The sequence below is a fragment of the Homalodisca vitripennis genome, chromosome 3 (genome assembly GCF_021130785.1).
Source record: "Homalodisca vitripennis isolate AUS2020 chromosome 3, UT_GWSS_2.1, whole genome shotgun sequence".
NCBI classification, from domain to species: Eukaryota; Metazoa; Arthropoda; class Insecta; order Hemiptera; family Cicadellidae; genus Homalodisca; species Homalodisca vitripennis.
Window position 1 is genome coordinate 28,195,582 of NC_060209.1, and position 17,747 is coordinate 28,213,328.

General features: G+C 32.8%; 1 protein-coding gene across 3 annotated transcripts in view; it reads left to right on the top strand.

The window, feature by feature from the left end:
* LOC124356726 (nucleolar protein dao-5) overlaps positions 1 to 8,690 on the top strand; it is a 28,054-nt gene extending 19,364 nt beyond the window's left edge. Inside the window, exons 7-13 of one of the 3 annotated variants that reach the window (XM_046807905.1) lie at positions 718 to 894; positions 1,237 to 1,380; positions 2,284 to 2,403; positions 2,555 to 2,670; positions 3,181 to 3,243; positions 5,701 to 5,814; positions 8,284 to 8,690. In XM_046807905.1, the coding sequence (XP_046663861.1) occupies positions 718 to 894; positions 1,237 to 1,380; positions 2,284 to 2,403; positions 2,555 to 2,670; positions 3,181 to 3,243; positions 5,701 to 5,814; positions 8,284 to 8,439 (890 nt within the window). In that variant the 3' untranslated portion in view covers positions 8,440 to 8,690. Of the gene's footprint in view, positions 1 to 717; positions 895 to 1,236; positions 1,381 to 2,283; positions 2,404 to 2,554; positions 2,671 to 3,180; positions 3,244 to 5,700; positions 5,815 to 6,114; positions 6,634 to 8,283 lie in introns of all 3 variants that reach the window. The other 2 variants (XM_046807903.1, XM_046807904.1) reach the window with 2 other exon arrangements.
* Positions 8,691 to 17,747: the final 9,057 nt, after the last annotated feature.

Genomic DNA, 17,747 nt, shown 5'->3' on the forward strand with positions numbered 1-17,747 from the left:
CTTAATTACAATTTAACTTTACATGGCCGGGTGGTTGAAATAAATTTGCATTGGTCTCGTTATGGCACTCACAGAATCATTGTCTTTGGTGCAGGTATAATTTTGTAAACCACTATTAAAAACATTTAATTTATGACAAAAATTTAATCGAGCAGGTTTTTTTATTTACTGCGGCCAGTGCCTGCTTTTATAAACATGAGGATATTTTGGTAGGCCATTTTATATCTTTGGAGAAGTTTCTCAAGGTCTCATATTCGTTTGATTTTCTTAGTATTTCTAGTCTCTTTGTTTACCAAAGCACTTGTTTCTTAAGCTCAGTGCTTCTAAGAGGACAATTTTGCTCTCTCAGGCCGTCATCAGGGATTTTCTACTTTAGCTAAGATTTAAAGTTGTATTTTATTTTTATGAAAGAGAATCCATCTCTAATTCTTCTAGGGACTCTGTATCCCCAACAGTTATTTAATGTTCCACATCCTTTAGCTGGAACTGACAAGGTTGATGGTTTTTACTTTACGTAAAAATATTTACTGTTGCAGTATGATTGTATTATTGTTATTACAAAATCAAAAGCACTGTTATTTGTAGTGTTATGTAATCTTTTTTGCTGATAAATGTGTAGTTTGAGTATGAAATCATCTGATTTGAATATATATAGCTCAAGAGAAACATGCTTATGTCAGGGATACCAAATATTACTTTTTGAATTTCCCATTTCAGCTCAGCCCAAACAGCCTCAAACTGCAACACCCAAAGTGAAGAAGCCAAATGCTCCAGTCAAACAAGCTAGTAGCTCTGATGACTCTGACTCAGACGAACCCCCTAAGGCTGCTCCAGTCAAGAAGCCTGCTAAACCAGCACCTGCCAAGAAAGCTTCAAGTTCTGAAGAAGACTCTAGTAAGTCTTGTTGTTAAGATTACTAAAATTTCCTTGGGATTCTGGTTTGGTATAACATATAATAATAATCTTTGCAACTCTTATAGTTACGTATCAACAATGTTTGTAGCACATTAATCATTACTACATGTCAAAAATGTTTGTAACACAATCATTACTATGTGTTAAAAATCTGTTTGTAACATATTAATCATTACTTTATGTACCAATTTTAACCCTCACGAGTAACTCTTATACTTTATTTCATTTGTATAAAATTAAAATTAAAAAGCAGAAGATGCAAGAGCTACTTGTTTTGACTGGCCTTGTTTATTAAATCTGTAATGGTGTTATATCTTACAGGTGATGAAGAGGAAACTCCTACGACCAAACTTCCTCCCAAACCCGGCCAGAACAAAGGGAAGCCGCAAGCAGCTGCTAAACCAACACCCAAACCAACTCAAGACTCTCCTGACAGTGATGACAGTTCTGATGATGAACCACCCGGTGAGTAGTTTATCCTTGTGTAAAAGTACTAGTCCTTTTATTGGTTTTATGTTGTGTTTTTTTTTTTTTTTTTTTTTTTTTTTTTTTTTTTTTTTTCCGTAAAATGTTAAATCCAATTTTAAATTTTATATATTAAATATAATCATTTTTTTTATTTTCGTCTTGATTTTATCCAGCACTCAAATTTTTGTACACACTTTTAATAAGAACATAGAAAAACCTTATTATAATGATTAAATAATTATAAATATATATGTTTATCCCCTTTTGTTTAAAATGTTTTAAAATTGTATTATTGTGTCTTATTAATAGTATAATATAAGTTCAGTTCGATTTGCAAAATTATCAAACTTACTTTTATACAAAATATCCAACACATGGGGTCCAGAAGTCAACAGTTTATTTTGTTTTTTTTTTCTGTTAAACACCATCTTACACTAACATTAGGTTGTTGTCATCAGTTCTATATGTACAATCCTCCATCCCTGTACAGTTCACTACTAAGCCACACATCTGAGTGTAGTCAAACTAATTAAGTGAAATTATTTTCAATTAAATTCTTTGTTTTACCTTTCTTTGGTATAATTATGGTCAGTTACTCTGTTAAATAAAGAGCAATTGTTGAACCGCGTATGGAATGAATACATAGATTTAAAACAAGATATTTTATCATCATGTAGTCAATAACTCTATAGAAAATCCATGTAGTTTAAAAGTTCAACGAATAAAACAATTCATAAAATCAATAATTACCATGATTATTACTGGTAAGATCAGTATGGGTTATCCAAAAGAGCATTATAGTTTTATATTTTATTTCTATATAATTCATCTTTTTTAGTTCTTATATGTAGGAATATTGACTACTTGTAGTTCAAATTCATAATATTTGTTGTTTTACAGCTAAAAAACCAGCAACTACTCCTCAAATCACGAAGACACCTGTAAAACCTGCAAAAAAGACGAAACCCAGTTCAGAGGATTCAGATTCTGATGATGATGATGAAACACCAGCCCCTAAAAGTATGTCTATTGCTTATTTAAAATTATATCTTTTCACCAATTTTTATATTTTACAAATAAATGGAGTAACTTCAGAGAAAATAATTGTTTCTTTTTTATTTCAACAAGTAAATTATAATATTAAGTGCTAATCTCTTTTTCTTTGTTACAGCTACTGCAGTAAAGAAAGCCGATAGTTCTTCAGGAGAATCTTCTGATGAAGAGAAGCCTGTATCTAAACCTGTGAAAAGGAAAAGGGAAGATGATGTAGAGGAATCTCCTCAAAAGGTATTAAAAATCTGTCTAAATTAATTTTGTTAAAATAAATAACATCGTAATATTTGCTTATGGTGTCATTTATATTTAACCTTAATAGGATACTGATTATTTATTGCTAATATTTATAAGGCTAAAAAATTAGAATTTGGAAAAGTTACTTGGAATTGTATCTTCTTTCTTTTCCTCTTTTTCTTTTACTTGTAATTGTACCTATTAAGAATTTGATGAGCCAATTGGTCATTGTAAATAGAACTTCAGTTTTTATATAAAATGTCAATTATATGATAACTGTTATTCAGCAGAATATCTATGTTTTACTAAATATATCTTTATTTACAAAAATATATCTTAAACTATTTTCTATTCCATTCACAGAAATTTAGAAAATTAATTATCAAAATATATGATTGATAAATGGAATTGATCTCCATTTAATTCTTTATAACTACCAAATACATTTCTGTTGTTACAAATATTAAGTAGTATTGTCTTCTTATGTTTTGCCTTTTCTATTTTTAGAAAAAACCTGATGGAAGAAACAAGTACAGCAATTTTGTAAAGGGGAAGAGTGATGATGGGAATGTGAGTAATTTTGAATTGTCGATTATTAGCAATAACAAATTTTCTTGCTTTGATCCTTCTTTCTTTCTCTAGGCAGTGGGCTCTTTTATCATCGGTGGGTGATTCCACTGTTTCAGAACTTTTTAGCCTTCCTCTTGTATTGATTCAAGTCTGTTTTGAAATAAGTACACAAACCATAAGACACCTCATTTATTGCTTCTGACCCTATGCTCAGTAAATGTCTTATTTTGAAGTTAAAAGCATCCTTAATAAAAATTTTCATTACAACAGTAAAACAAAAGATTTTATATTTTAATTATTTTTGGAAGCATTTGCAGAGTTGTGCTCTGTAAGGAAGTGAGATTGTCAGGATCACTACCAAGAGGTTTGAGAAAAGTCATGTTATACATTATTGCCATTCATTACTAGTGCCCTGAAAAAGTATTCTTTATACTATCCTTCTTATTCTCTGGATGGATTATTTTAAATATTGTTAAGAAAGATTGAAAATAAATCTTAATTATGTCATTATAAATCAGATCGTAATCCAATAAAATTATCCCGGGAGGTGGAAGAATGCATAATACATTTTTTACTGTTACATAAAGTTGTAAAAGAGGTGTCTTTGAAAGTTGTATTCTTGGTGTATAATTCTAAATTATAATGTCCTCTTGTCCTTTTATTCATGTATTAAATCGTAGTGTTATCTTCTTATCATGAGAGTTTCTATAGGGTAGGGAGAGTAGGCTAATCTTTCTCATATTGCAAGGTTGTTATTTTTACGAAGACATAAAAATATACACGTGGATTTTCATATATAATGGGCACCTAGTCAATGGAGGGGCAAAGTGCCCCATATATATTATAAATTCCTACAATTTCCTCTCTCTTATTCAGCCTATTAATAAGTTTTTTTAATCATTCTGGCCGTGATTGTGACTTACCTGACTGAACATTTTGTAACTCTTTACCAAACAATTTATTTTTATCCACACGACTACCTAGTCAATATACATAAACTGTTATTTTAAGATTGGGATTACTTTTATTACCTTTAGTTCATCAGGAAAATAACCAGGAAATTAAAAATAATTTTATAAATGTATACATGGTTTTGTTACTTAAATTAGAGCCTTCTGTATTATGTATTAAAATATTTCCAAAACAGTTATTTAAAAAAAAACTTTACTGTCCTTTTCAATTACAAAGTATTTTTGAATTTATTTGTCATTGGATTACGTTTTACTCTTTAGTCTTATACATTTGAGTTAATATAGTGAATGTCGATTGGGTTGGACAGATTTGAAGGTGATTTGTTCCTCGTTTAGATAAAGATACTTTAAACTCAATACATTTATTACTACTATTATTATTTTAATACATTTTTGTATTATATACACATAACTGGGCTTTTGCCATTCCCCACATTGTATCTCCATCTCTTTTCATCTCTGTAGTTGTCATCCACTATTGCTCCGTCTTTTATTATTTCCTTTACACCGCTTTTCCAAGACTATCTATTTTCCGTACGCTACACGTGTCTGTCCATATCAAATTTAATGTCTAGGTTCTATTCTTCCAGATATTTTATGTGTCCTGTATGTTCTTCACCTAATTTTAGTGTTGGATTGTGTTCTGATCTTGATATCTGACAGGTTCTTCAGGCATTCCATTTCAGGGGTGTCAACTTTCTTCTTTTTTTCTCCGTCATTTCCCAACATTCTCTTCCATTTGTAAATAAAGGCTCTACAGTTACCTTGTAGATTGTCATTTTGGTTTTCAAAGTAGTGAATTCGAAATCCATATAGTCTTAATACATTGTTGCACTCTGTATTCAATATTGTGTTCAATACTTCAATATTTGCACATTTCCTTATGTTTCTAGATATGAAAAATAGCTATTTATATCTTATGATACTGACAAAAAAACCCTTTGAAAGACTAATTGTCTTTGTGTTGTTGTGATTTTTTTTGCAACAAATTTAGCAATCTTAGTTTTTTAGCTTACACAGCCCATGTCATAACTAACACCATAATCTTTTAGTTCACACCGGGTCAAAACAGTGCTTATACAATTAATGTCTTGTAATATTTTGGCCTTGCTGTGGACAACCATCTTCCATCAACAGATGTTAAACCATACCAATGTAATGGAGAGTATTTTGAAAGGGCTGAGGTTTTGTTATCAGAAAAATTATTCTGGTTTTTCTTAGATACTAACACATATATAGGGATCACTTTTTATATAACATTTACTTAAAACTACTAACACAATAAACTTATTGTTTAAACTGTGTTATGGTATATTTTAATAATTTGATATAAATACAAAATTTGTTCCTTATAAATCTATGTACATTTTTGTTTTAGCTTTCAGTAAATTTATGTGTACCCTCTATTTCTCATTACAAATATTTTTCAAATATATTTCTATAAGATTAAGTGTAAACTGAATAAAAACATCAGTAATTATTATAGCCTGACGAAGAGCCAGTCGAGAAGAAACGAAAATATTCAGAACCGTTTCGTCGAGTAAAAGATGATCATGTTGAAGTGGATCCCCGGTTTGCAAACAATAGTTTTGAAGCAAAGGTAAGCAGACTGGACTTATTGTCTAGCTGACTGGCCGATGCAAATGTGAAATTTATAGGTTCAACATAATTTATTTTCGTACAGGATTTGAGACATTGGGGATTGTCAAGATAAAATGTAAAACTATACTAGTTTTTTCCTTGAATTTGTTTATATTGTTGTTTCAGTTATTATGATCTACAAATTGTGAATAGAAAGATTTTTTATCTCTTGTTGTTTTCTTCTATTTATTAAACAAGAGGCCTATAGTTTCATGTTTGTTGCTAGTCAGTCAGTAATATCCTTTTTCTTTTATTTTAGGAAAACGAAAATGAAGAAGAAGATCAAGGCAACAGGAGTGGCTTCGGCGGGCGTGGCGGCAGGGGAGGTGGTTTTAGGGGTAGAGGTGGTGATGGCGGGTTCAGAGGACGAGGAGGTAGGGGTGGATTTGACAGGGGACGAGGAGGGAACCGTGGCGGTTTCAGGAAAAGCTGGGGAGACAAGAGAGAAGGGGATGGTGGAGGATTTAGGAAAAGTTGGGGAGACAAACAAGATGGAGAGGGAGGTGGATTTAGGAAAAGTTGGGGTGACAAACAAGGTGAGGAAGGGGGAGAAGAAGGAGGATTCAGAAAAAGTTGGGGAGGTGGTGACAGGGGGGGAAGAGGAGGGCGAGGAGGAAACTGGGGAGGAAGAGGCCGAGGTGGTGATAGGGGTGGCAGGGGCCGTGGTGGATGGGGTGGAAACAGAGGGGGAGGAGGTGGATTTAACAAGAGGGAGTCTTTTGGAAACAGCAGTGAAGGGCAGCAAAATAAGAAGATCACATTTGACTAAGAACATTGGGTAAGATCCTAAAATATACAAGCATCTAATTATAACTTAATGAGTTATGTTTTTCAACTTCTAGATGTTTGTGTTGCTCATGCTACAGTTGTATATCTATAAATATTATTTATAGATAATTATAACCAATATTAGTTTTGGTGTACAGGAAATGTCAGGATAATGTGATAATAACATTATATGATAAATACATTTTTTTCCAGCCAATTTCAACAATCAACCCAATTTTTCTTATCTTACCATGTGGTTCTTAATATATTTGTTGTTTGCTTTGTAGACAAAAAAATTCAGTAACCACGTTGATTTGTGGGTAACCATATATTAGTAATGAAAAAAACACAGTAAACAAACAGTACATTGTGAAGGTACATAAATTACCAACATATGTGATGAAATTAATTTGTTGGATTGGTTGGTTACTAACAAAAGTTAACATTGAGTTTAACCTGCAATGTTGTCTTCTTAGCAAGCTAAATGTTAAATGATTTTCACTGTATTTTGTTGATTTCTATTATTGATAAAAAAGAATATGAAGGACAGAACATGGATCTCTCATCTATTTAGAAAATGTCTCTATTTCTTGTCCATGTTAATTTTATTTTTAAACTAACTTGGCAAAGTCTTGAAAGCACAGCTGATAACAGTGATGTATATACATACACACACTCATATCAATGTTGCATGTGTCTAGGATAGTGCTCTTAACATGTTCAGGCCTGGTGATGCCATGGTGGCGGCCTATGAATAACACAACCAGTATAGACGATGCAACAATGTTATTGTCGACATTGTTTTTAACACGATAAACTACAAATACTTTTACTGTGGTAATTGTATTTTATCTGTATAATGTAATAAACACAAAGACAAAATATTTGGGCACCAATACTTGGGTTGACATTTTAAGATATCTAGGATAATACCAACACCAAAATATGACTGACTAAAAGAAGTTATACTTAAAATTCCCAAATAGATCACTAGAATAGAGTTTTTTTCCATACTTTCAAAATGCTTAATCAGTTTTAGTTGTTTTCAATAGAGTAACTCCAGTGCAGAGAACAACACATCGAATTTTAATATGTAATTTACTATCTTATAATTAAATGGATCCAGCCAAAAACGTTTTGAACGCTAACTTAATAATATTTTGTATGAATATTAATATTTAGAGTAACAAAATTTATATTATAATAGTTCCATTATACTACTCTGTCATTTGACAAAGTTTCATCTTTTTACCATTGACATCTGAGGTCTAGGCAAACAAGTAACCTACTCTAAGCAAAAACGTTTTAAGCGGCAGTCGCTCCTGTTTAGGTGCTAAGGTGGTTGCAACGTTTTTGTATTAAAACTCTTTCTTGGCGAGATCCATTCAATTAATGTATCTGTTACATAGTGTGCTGACAACAATTGGTTCAATTTTTACAATTTCTTGCCAGGATTTCTGACATTTGCCATCATTATTTGTTAGAAAGAAAACATAAATTATGGCAAATGCCCGATATCTTGTTATCATTAAAAAGAAATATCCAATTTGAATAATAAACTTGGAACAATAAAATAACATAATCAAATAAATAAATTAAGACAATCAAATTGTACTGTTAAATTGCTAACTAATTAATAATAAATTTGCTGTTTTTGCAGAAAGGTGCTAAAGGGTGCTGGGGTGAGAAGGCTGCTCAGGATCTGAAGTTTACAAGAGGCAAGTCCTTCAGACATGAAAAAACAAAGAAGAAAAGAGGAAGCTACCGGGGTGGCCAGATCAACACTGGTGTAAATAGTATTAAGTTTGAAGATTAGAGCTGTGTGTCCGCTCTAAGGGAAAGTAAGAATACTGAGTACTTAAGCTTTTTTTTGTATGTGTCTAAAGGACTTTCCTCTTGTAAACTTAAGTGTAATAATGGAATCTATATAAAGTACTCAGTATTTTTACTTTCAAAATACATGTTAATGTAATAAATATTCCAATAATAGATATTGTTGATTTTATAAAGTACATTAAGTTGTATATTAAAGACTTATTGCTAGTGAGCAACCAGATTTTTTTTAAATATGTGTTGTTATTCTTACCGTTTTTCTTTCATTGGACTATGTGGTGTAATCTATAATAAAAGTATTTACTACAGTAGTGTGTTTAACAAGTCCTTGAGATAAATAGTTCAATTCAATGCTGAACTTGTAATAAAAATTAATTATTTTTTTGTGGAAAGATTAAAGTGTTTTGTTATATCTTTAAAAATTTTATTTTTGTAATTGCAGGGTGAGCCAGTTCTGATTCTGTGACAAGTATTTTATAACTCAATTATGAATAACATCAGCAAAAATATTTGAAGTCACTATGTCACAGGTATCAAGACTAGTGATGTATTGAAGTTGAATCTCAAATCCACTGATCTTCGAATAAGTATATTCGCTGACGATGATATCTGATTGGCAATACTCAAATTACTGATCACTAAAACAAGTTATTGTCATTTTATGTATGAAGAACGTAGTTTGATGAAGTAATTACAGTGTTTTTTAATTATAATACTTTCCTCACAGTCTGTGTCTGATATATTTATTTTTGTATAATATTTTGTTTTCTGATGGGCAGTACGCAAATTGCAGATTGCCAAAATGTGTTTGAGTAAAATAGAGACGGATACTAAAATAACAGTAAACAGACATTCCCGCTAATTTTGTTTTTATCATAATTTGTATACTTGTACAAATATATTAGAAGAGTATATGTATGTGAGTATCTAAAAAGTGTTTTATCATTTGAAATGATTGACTGGTTATTCATATTAGCCAGATTTGCATTAGTGGTAACCAAACCGTTTAGCGTATTATTCTTAGTTACAAATAATTCCCGAATCTACAACGAATTATCGGTCCAGGGAATATATTAATGTATTTCCTGTAATATAAATACTGCCACGTAACAATTTAATATATTTGTTGTCTAATAATGGTGTAAAAAACCATTTTATTATTGTAAATATTTTACATAATAATGATTGTAAAAAAAATAAAGACCAGAATTAATCATCAATTTACTAACAAAAAAATTAAATGTTGGGATGAGTAGAATCCAATACCTGAATATCTCAATACCGCGACTTTTCACTTGATTCTGATACTAGAAAGCTGATAACCATCACACAAATTACTGATTTTAGTTGTTCTGATCCAAAGCAAGTTCAGTTGTAATGAACGATTATGATCTACTGTTTAATGGTGAAATAGTGTAAAACTCTGATCAGATGTTCGGTTTGGACATTGAATTGCCTTATATGCAAGTTGTACTAGAAGATGTTCATGTGGAACTAGTTGAAGATAATGAAGGTAGACCTAATGGAACCAATCTTGATCCTAAAGCACAGTTTGTTGTCAGTGCTGTTCATGAGCATTATGATAATGTGCCAAGGTTTGTGAAAATCCTTTTTGTAAATCCTTTCCAACCATCTTTGTTTTGTACCACAACTTCAATGTTATTGTCTGGGTAGTTTTGCTTAGCTAAACTGACTACTACTTGCTGTCTTATTTTGTGATGAATTATGAACCGTTTTGAATGGGACAGATGTCTGTGGTGGAACAGGAAAGTTAGTGCCATATAGTTTGATCATTTGCTGCTGCCTTAAACACCATATCATGTCTATTATAAACCTTGGTTATGACAAAAGTGTTGCGTCTAACAGGAAAGAACTTCTCATCCATATTCTCACAATTCAGTATTCTTAGGTGTCACATCTTAAAACCCTATTACAGTTGAACAATATTTGAAGGTAAGATTGAGACATGCAATATTGGAGAACACGCAAAATAAACACACTTCCTTTCTCTACAAAATTGCAGGTGTGAATGGCAAGTTCAGTCATTTTATTCATAATTAATATTAGCAACTTATTTTGTATCCAGTGACGCCTCAAGGTGGTTGTAAGGAGTGGAAAATTAGTAAAGCCTATGACAAGATTTAATTTCAGTGCACTCTTACATTTTAGTGCTCGCACTAGCTCACCGGAAACAGTAAGCAGACATTATAAATGTATTTGAAACTTGTAATTGATTTTGTTATAGTATACAAGTGAATCCCAATGTCTTGTATGTTGGAATCTTAAACTGAAGAGATGCATTTCTTTTAGCTGACGTAAATACCTAAATTGTTAATTATTTTATTTATCAAAATCTTTACTTATAATTGCATAACTACGTGGTTTAAGGGTACATTGTACTAAATATTGCTCTTTAAAAAATATGAAACAATTTTGTATCCATGTAAAGTGTGTTCATTTTCATAGAATTACTCAATAAAATATTTATTCTAAAAAATGCAGACAATATTATAAAAACAGTTTTATTAAATAAACTGATCTATATGGTGTATTTCAAATCAAGATTGCACTCAGGACATTTTCAAATGTTATACATTATCTGTACAAACTTACACCACATTTATGGTCCTGAATCTTGAGAAACGCATTAATGATTTAAAAGTATTGAAAAAATATACATACACTTAAAGTGATGCTGAAAATCATAGTTTCTTTTAGCATCTTCCCCGCAGTAGATGAATTAATTATTTGATGATAACTTAAAACTGTATGAGCTGTAATGTTGCACAATAAGTATTATTAATAACACCTAATTTAATTCGAGAAATTACAATTTTACAAGATTCAGAATATGTGCAAAATTTAAATTATTGTGAAGTAATACATGAGAAGTATAAAGCAGCAAACAAATTGAAATTGTAAAAATAGCCCCCAAATAATACAAAATATTTTATACTTTTTTATTATTAATAGAGCTATTTAATATTGTATCTTGTTAAATTTATATTAAATGGAAAAAATAGTATGATAAGGTAAAATCAATTTAAATTTTTTTTTACATTAAAATTACCTAAACAGATGATTTCTTTAATGAAGAATCTTCGAGCGTTGGAAAAAGTTTAATAATCACTAGTAAATTAATACACATTTTCCAACATTAATTTTATTCTTGCAATGCCTTTCAGAATCAATGTTTAAATCAGGCAACTTCACAAATGAATAAATATGGACATTTTACTAAATAATAGATTTAAAAATAACATATGGTAAAGGATTTGAAAATATGGTTAGCCAGTACAAAATATTTAAACCGAATCACATTTTAATTTTCTTATAAATGGAGATTAGAGTAAAATAGAATTTTAATAGGTCTGTCTTCATTATTGATAATTTTTGTTGATGTACAATGTTTACCAAGTATTTAGGTGTATTGTGTTTGTAACTTCTTTTAATAATAATACATTTTATTAGGAATGATGTGTCCAGATTCACTACAGCAGAATTTCAAGCTGAATAATTGCATTTAGAAGTTAACTGGATTTAATATAAAAGACATTTGTTGTTCTTCCACAATTTTAATTTAATTTAAATTGTGGAAGAAATATAAATGTCTTTTATATTAAAACCTGGTGACTTCCATCAAGCATAAAAGCAGAAAAAGTTAACTGGACTTGAAACAATATCAAAGTAAAACCAATTAATGTACATCATACCTTAAGTGCTCTTTCACACGATCCGGCGCGCGCCGTGCGGCGCGAGCCTGATGCGGCGTTGGGCTATGGGAGTAGATGAGTCTTTCCACACGACATCAGGCGCTCGCCGCACGGCGCAGACGCCGCGCGGCGCACAAATTCCCGCCGGACTCCCCTACGCCGGACACGCGGCGTCCACGCCGGACTACTCTGCGAAGGGCTATTGTATCATATTGGGGGTTTCACACGGTCCGGCGCGCGCCGCACGGCCCAACCTCTAGTCTTGGGTTTGCCACTGGAGAGTGAAGACGTACGTATACTTCGGTATTGTTTTTGTTCAAGTGTTTTGTTTTGTTTTTTTTTAAGTAAAAATGAGTGAAACACAAGAGGTAGTGGCAGTCGAGCCAGTGGAACTAGCCAGGTCCCTACTTCGCAATACCAGCAAGTCCACTACCCATATCCTGGGAGTCAGCCTCAAAACGTGTATTGTCCTCAACAACAACTGCAGTTTGTTCCTAAACCAGACCTACATCAACCCATACATTCGTCCGATTCTCCCACATACCTCAACCAGCAGTGAACAGTACTATCCAACGAACCAACAAACCAGTCAAGAAGCAAGCAGCCAACGCCACCATCACGGACACCAACCCCGCATCGTGCTACAGTTACTCCAGCATCAAGTGTCTTGTCCTTGGATTTCGAAAGAGATTCAAATGATTTTAATATTTGATAAAAGTAAATTACCATTTCAATAGTTGAGCATGTACTGAACAGTCAAAACATGGGAGCGCCGCACGGCACGCGCCGGACGAAACCGACCTCGTGTGAAAACATTCAGCTTCCCAGGCGAGCGCCGCGCGGCGGGCGCCGGATCGTGTGAAAGAGCACTTACATTTGTGTTAAACGACAATTAGTTTAGACTTCCAACATTAGACACTGACAAATTCTCACAGTATCAAATTGACATCCAAATTCACACCTGTTACTAATTGGCTCCACCAACATGTGACAAACTATCACACCCAAATTTGCACTACTAACGCTGGAAGACTATATTACAAACACTTACAATTTCGGTTTGACAATTTTTAGTTAATTAATTTATATAATCATGATTGTGGTAGTGGACATATAATATTTCTAAGCCCATTTAGCTTACTTAGTGTAGCAGATGATATTATCAAGTAGATATTTTAGTATTTATTAAAGATGAAAATTTGAGGAAGTCTTCAGCTGACTGACAAAACAGTTTTACCTAGTGTTTTCTAGTCCGCTATTTTCTTCGAATTGTTTGTTCAAAAGTTTTATTTAAGTGTTTTTAATTATTGTTTTTAACTTTTTACCGTGTTTAGATTGTATTTGTTTGATTAATTCACAAGATTCGTTCACACAAGAAATTTGATGTTCAATTCAAATATTGTAAACAAAGGCTTAACCTAAAATGTTTTAAACCTACTCCTACCGCTATGACAGCCAGCCAGGCTAATGAATTGTTCCCGCTCGGACAAAGTTCGACGTTAGACATGAATGAAATGCTAACTGTTCCTCTTCCCGATAACAACAACGACTTCGTGAATCCAAAAAAGCGACATATTACTAAAACTGCAAATGCTTCTCCACCTCCTAAGAAGTACTACCTCGATGTGAGTGAGATTCATTCAAAAAACCGATTCAAGATACTTGAACCAACCCATACCAATGTTGCAGATCATAGCTACTGTCTTCCTTCCTCACAACAAGGACATGAAATGGAACAAGGATCTCCTGATGATATAAAGAAAAATAAATCACGATCTAAGATCCCACCAATATTTTTGCGTGACGTAAATAACCACCAAGAAATAATAAAAGATATTAAGTGTAATGTAATATCAAGTTTCACAACTGAAATCAAAGCTAAATCGATCAAGATAAACCTAACAGAAATAAATGACTACAGGAAACTAACTAACTTTTATGAAACAAATCAAGTAAAGTTTTTCACGTTTAAACCTTCCCAGGACAAAAACCTTGAAGTGATCATTCGTAATGTTCCCTACTCTCTAACTGACGAAGAAATCAATCAAGAGTTATGTGACATGGGTTACCCGACCATTAAAGTATCAAGATTGTTCAACAAAAACAAAAGTCCAATGCCACTCTGTTTTGTAGAGCTGGAGAATTCGGAAAGTGGTCGTGATATTATGAACCTTGAACAATTGTTTCACGCCATAGTTAAAGTGGAAATTAAAAGGAAGTCAAAAAACATCCCACAGTGTCTGAGATGCCAAGACTTTGGTCACACAAAAAACTTCTGCAAACTGGACCCTCGCTGTGTGCGGTGCTCGGGATCCCATCTCTATTCAGACTGCCCGGTCAGTAAAGAAACCAAACCAGTGTGTGTTAACTGCGGCGAGGAACATACTTCAAATTACAGGAGGTGTAAATACTACCAGGGCATCAAGCAGAAATTGACCGGTCGCAAGAAATCCTCCATAGGGAACGACCAAGAATCTCGTCCACAAGTTACAACGACACGACCCGAAAACTCAACAAACCTAGGGAAAACTCAACCAAAATCATCTCCACCTCGATCTCCGTTGAATATGAACTCCCCCAGCTATGCTGAGGTGGCTCATCCGTCGTACATTCCTTCAACTGCAAACTCCGTAGAGGATCCACAATCTCTGGAAGCAGGTAACATCTCAGGTCTTGACGAAATAATAAGCAATGTAGTAAAAATACTCATACCCCAGTTGAAAAAGGTTATTCAGCAGGTTATTGCTTCTTTCTTTAAAAATGCCCGTGACTAACAATCAGGCCCCAACTCTCTTTAAAAACTTAATTGTTCTCAATTGGAATGCCAATGGCTTGAAAGACAAAAAACATCTCTTTACAGATTTCCTAGTAAGACATAATATAGATGTTGCATGTGTCACTGAAACTCACTTCCTGCCCAATGATAAATTTAAAATAAGTGGCTATTCTATTTACAGACAGGACCGAGTGGCTCCTCATGCCTCTGGGGGTGTCGCAATTTTGATCAAAAGAAACATAAAACACCACGAATTTCTTGCTCCCCAGTTACAAAGTTTAGAAGCTGTTTCCATAAAAATATTTTTACAAAATGGACTCAACTTTTCATTAGTATCAGCATACTTACCTCCTAACAAACGTTTTGTTGATGAAGATTTTAATAGGATTCTCTATAATAATAGTCCTACTATTTTAATGGGAGATCTAAACAGTAAAAACACTTTATGGGGATGTCGCACTAATAACCCAAAGGGTAATAAATTGAATGACTACTTGATGCGTACAACTATTAATATATCTGCTCCTGTAGAACCAACATTTTATCCGTGGCAGAGAAACCAGCAACCTGACATATTAGATATTGTTTTGTTTAATAATTTCAATGAACCGATAGTACAGCAAACCTTATGCGAGTTAACGTCTGACCACTTACCAGTAATTGTAACTTTTTCAATTAAACCCGATTTTACCAATCCTCCATTGAAACTAATAAATGAATTGGTCATTTGAGAAACCCTTTAAGTCAAAAAAACCTACTTTTGGTAAATGTAAAAAATCACTCTCAGATTGGTAATTTTGCACCAAATAATAAAAAAAACCACAATCTAATTATAGAATTCACTATTAGAATTGTGAATTTACAAATTTTACCTGTTATAAGTATTTAAGTTCATAGAAATATTAAAAATAATTTTTTGACTTATGGGCTTTTAAAAGAAAATGGAGCAAAAAACAATGACTTATAGGGTTTTTAAAGGAAAAATAGAGACACTTGATTTTGATATGGAGGAAAATAAAGTCAGTTAAACAGCTAAAAATGTTTATTATAATTTTTACATTAGTAAATCTAACATATAATTATGTTTCATGTTAATATATAAAACAAAGTTCTGGAGTTTTTAAGCAATATTTTCTCAATCTATCTCAACATCTCCTTTATTGACAGTTTTCCATGAGAATATTTTGTCGTAGAACATCTTTATTTGTTCATCGTCAGGTAAATAAGGCTTTAATTTTTCAAGGTCATCCATTTTTTTCTTGTTTATTGGTACACAATCCTCTTGATAAGCTTTTTGTGTAGGCAGGTTCAACCTATTACGGTTTGTGTTTTTTATATCAAAAGTGTGTTCAGTTACACCATCAATGAAGTCTTTTGCTTTTACTATACCAAGGATTTTCATGTGAATGGGAAAACTGCATGAAATTTGAGATTTTAAAAGAAACCTTTTTTTCTTTGGGCACATCTTTGCCTCGTGTTTCCTGAGAAATTACATTCTTTTTAAAAAATGCAGGCCACCAATCCTTGAAATTTAAAATGTCTTCTGACTCAGGTAGGACCACATAGAACTCATTTTTTAATGAGGCACTTAGGAACATTTCAGCATACTCCTTAACAGTGTACACTCTGTCGCACCTTCTCACTTTTCTTTTAATAACTGAAAAGTCCCTATCGCAGGCAGAAAAGAATGCCCTCTAATAGGAAAATACTGCTCTACTCTACTGTCTTAAACTTCCTGTGGAGGCCAAGGCATTTGCCAATCTGAGAACTGAGTGGTTTTTATTTTGGCCTCCACATCCGTCAGAAAAAATATGTAAGTGTTCAATCCCTTCTATTAAATGATTTTGAATGTAGCTCAACAGAAATGAACAGACTTCATTTGGGCCTTTTACCACCAAATTCCCTCATGATACATAAAAAATACTACACTGTTGTCTTTAAGATTATGGACACAGGAAAACACTAACAGTGAGTTGTCTGAGATAAAAATGTTTCTTGGACTGGGATAGTTGGTAGCTGTAAATTTTGCATATAATCAATACATATGCCACCAATATTTTCATTAGTAGCAGCCTGTTCCTGAACTTTCGTTGATTTTATAGTAAAAACTTTTTAGCCCTGCGCTATGGACTATTTTTTCAGCTACATGGACTCTTTTAGCTATATCATTCAAGAATTTACTTTTAATTTTTATCTCAAGAGCCTCACAAGTACAGCAAGTGTCGACCTGTGGACGACCAAAATGCAGAGTAAAATTTTCTTTAAATATTTTAAGATAAAATTTGTACCCAATATCAATATCTGGATTCGCCTGTTTAAACAGTTTATTACATCTCAAGAACATTAAGTTTTTCATTCAAGTAGCTATAATCAGTTGTACCATAGTGGTGTTATTTTCACAGGAAAGGAAGCGATATGTTCTTTAACTCTATTGACAAAATTAGTTGGTTTTGCATTGCCCGGACACTTTTGCCTCTCATATCCTGAGGATTTTTTACCCTCTGTTAGTAGTTTTGTCAATCTCCTGATTGCGGTCACTACTTATTCCATGTATATTAGAGAATGCAAGTTTGCATACCTGCTGCTTCCCAGATGGTGTTGATACTTCGTAAATGAATGTATTTCCTCTATCGGGCTTACGTGATATTTCACTTGATTTCCTCCGCCGTTTCTGTTTAACTTCAGTTGCTGCAATCAAAGATTGTAGATAGTTTGTCTTGCTCATTTTTAGACCCCAAACTTCTAAAGGTCTCAAAATATCCGTTTCCGTTCTTCATCTGCCACTTTTGTGAAGCACTTCCG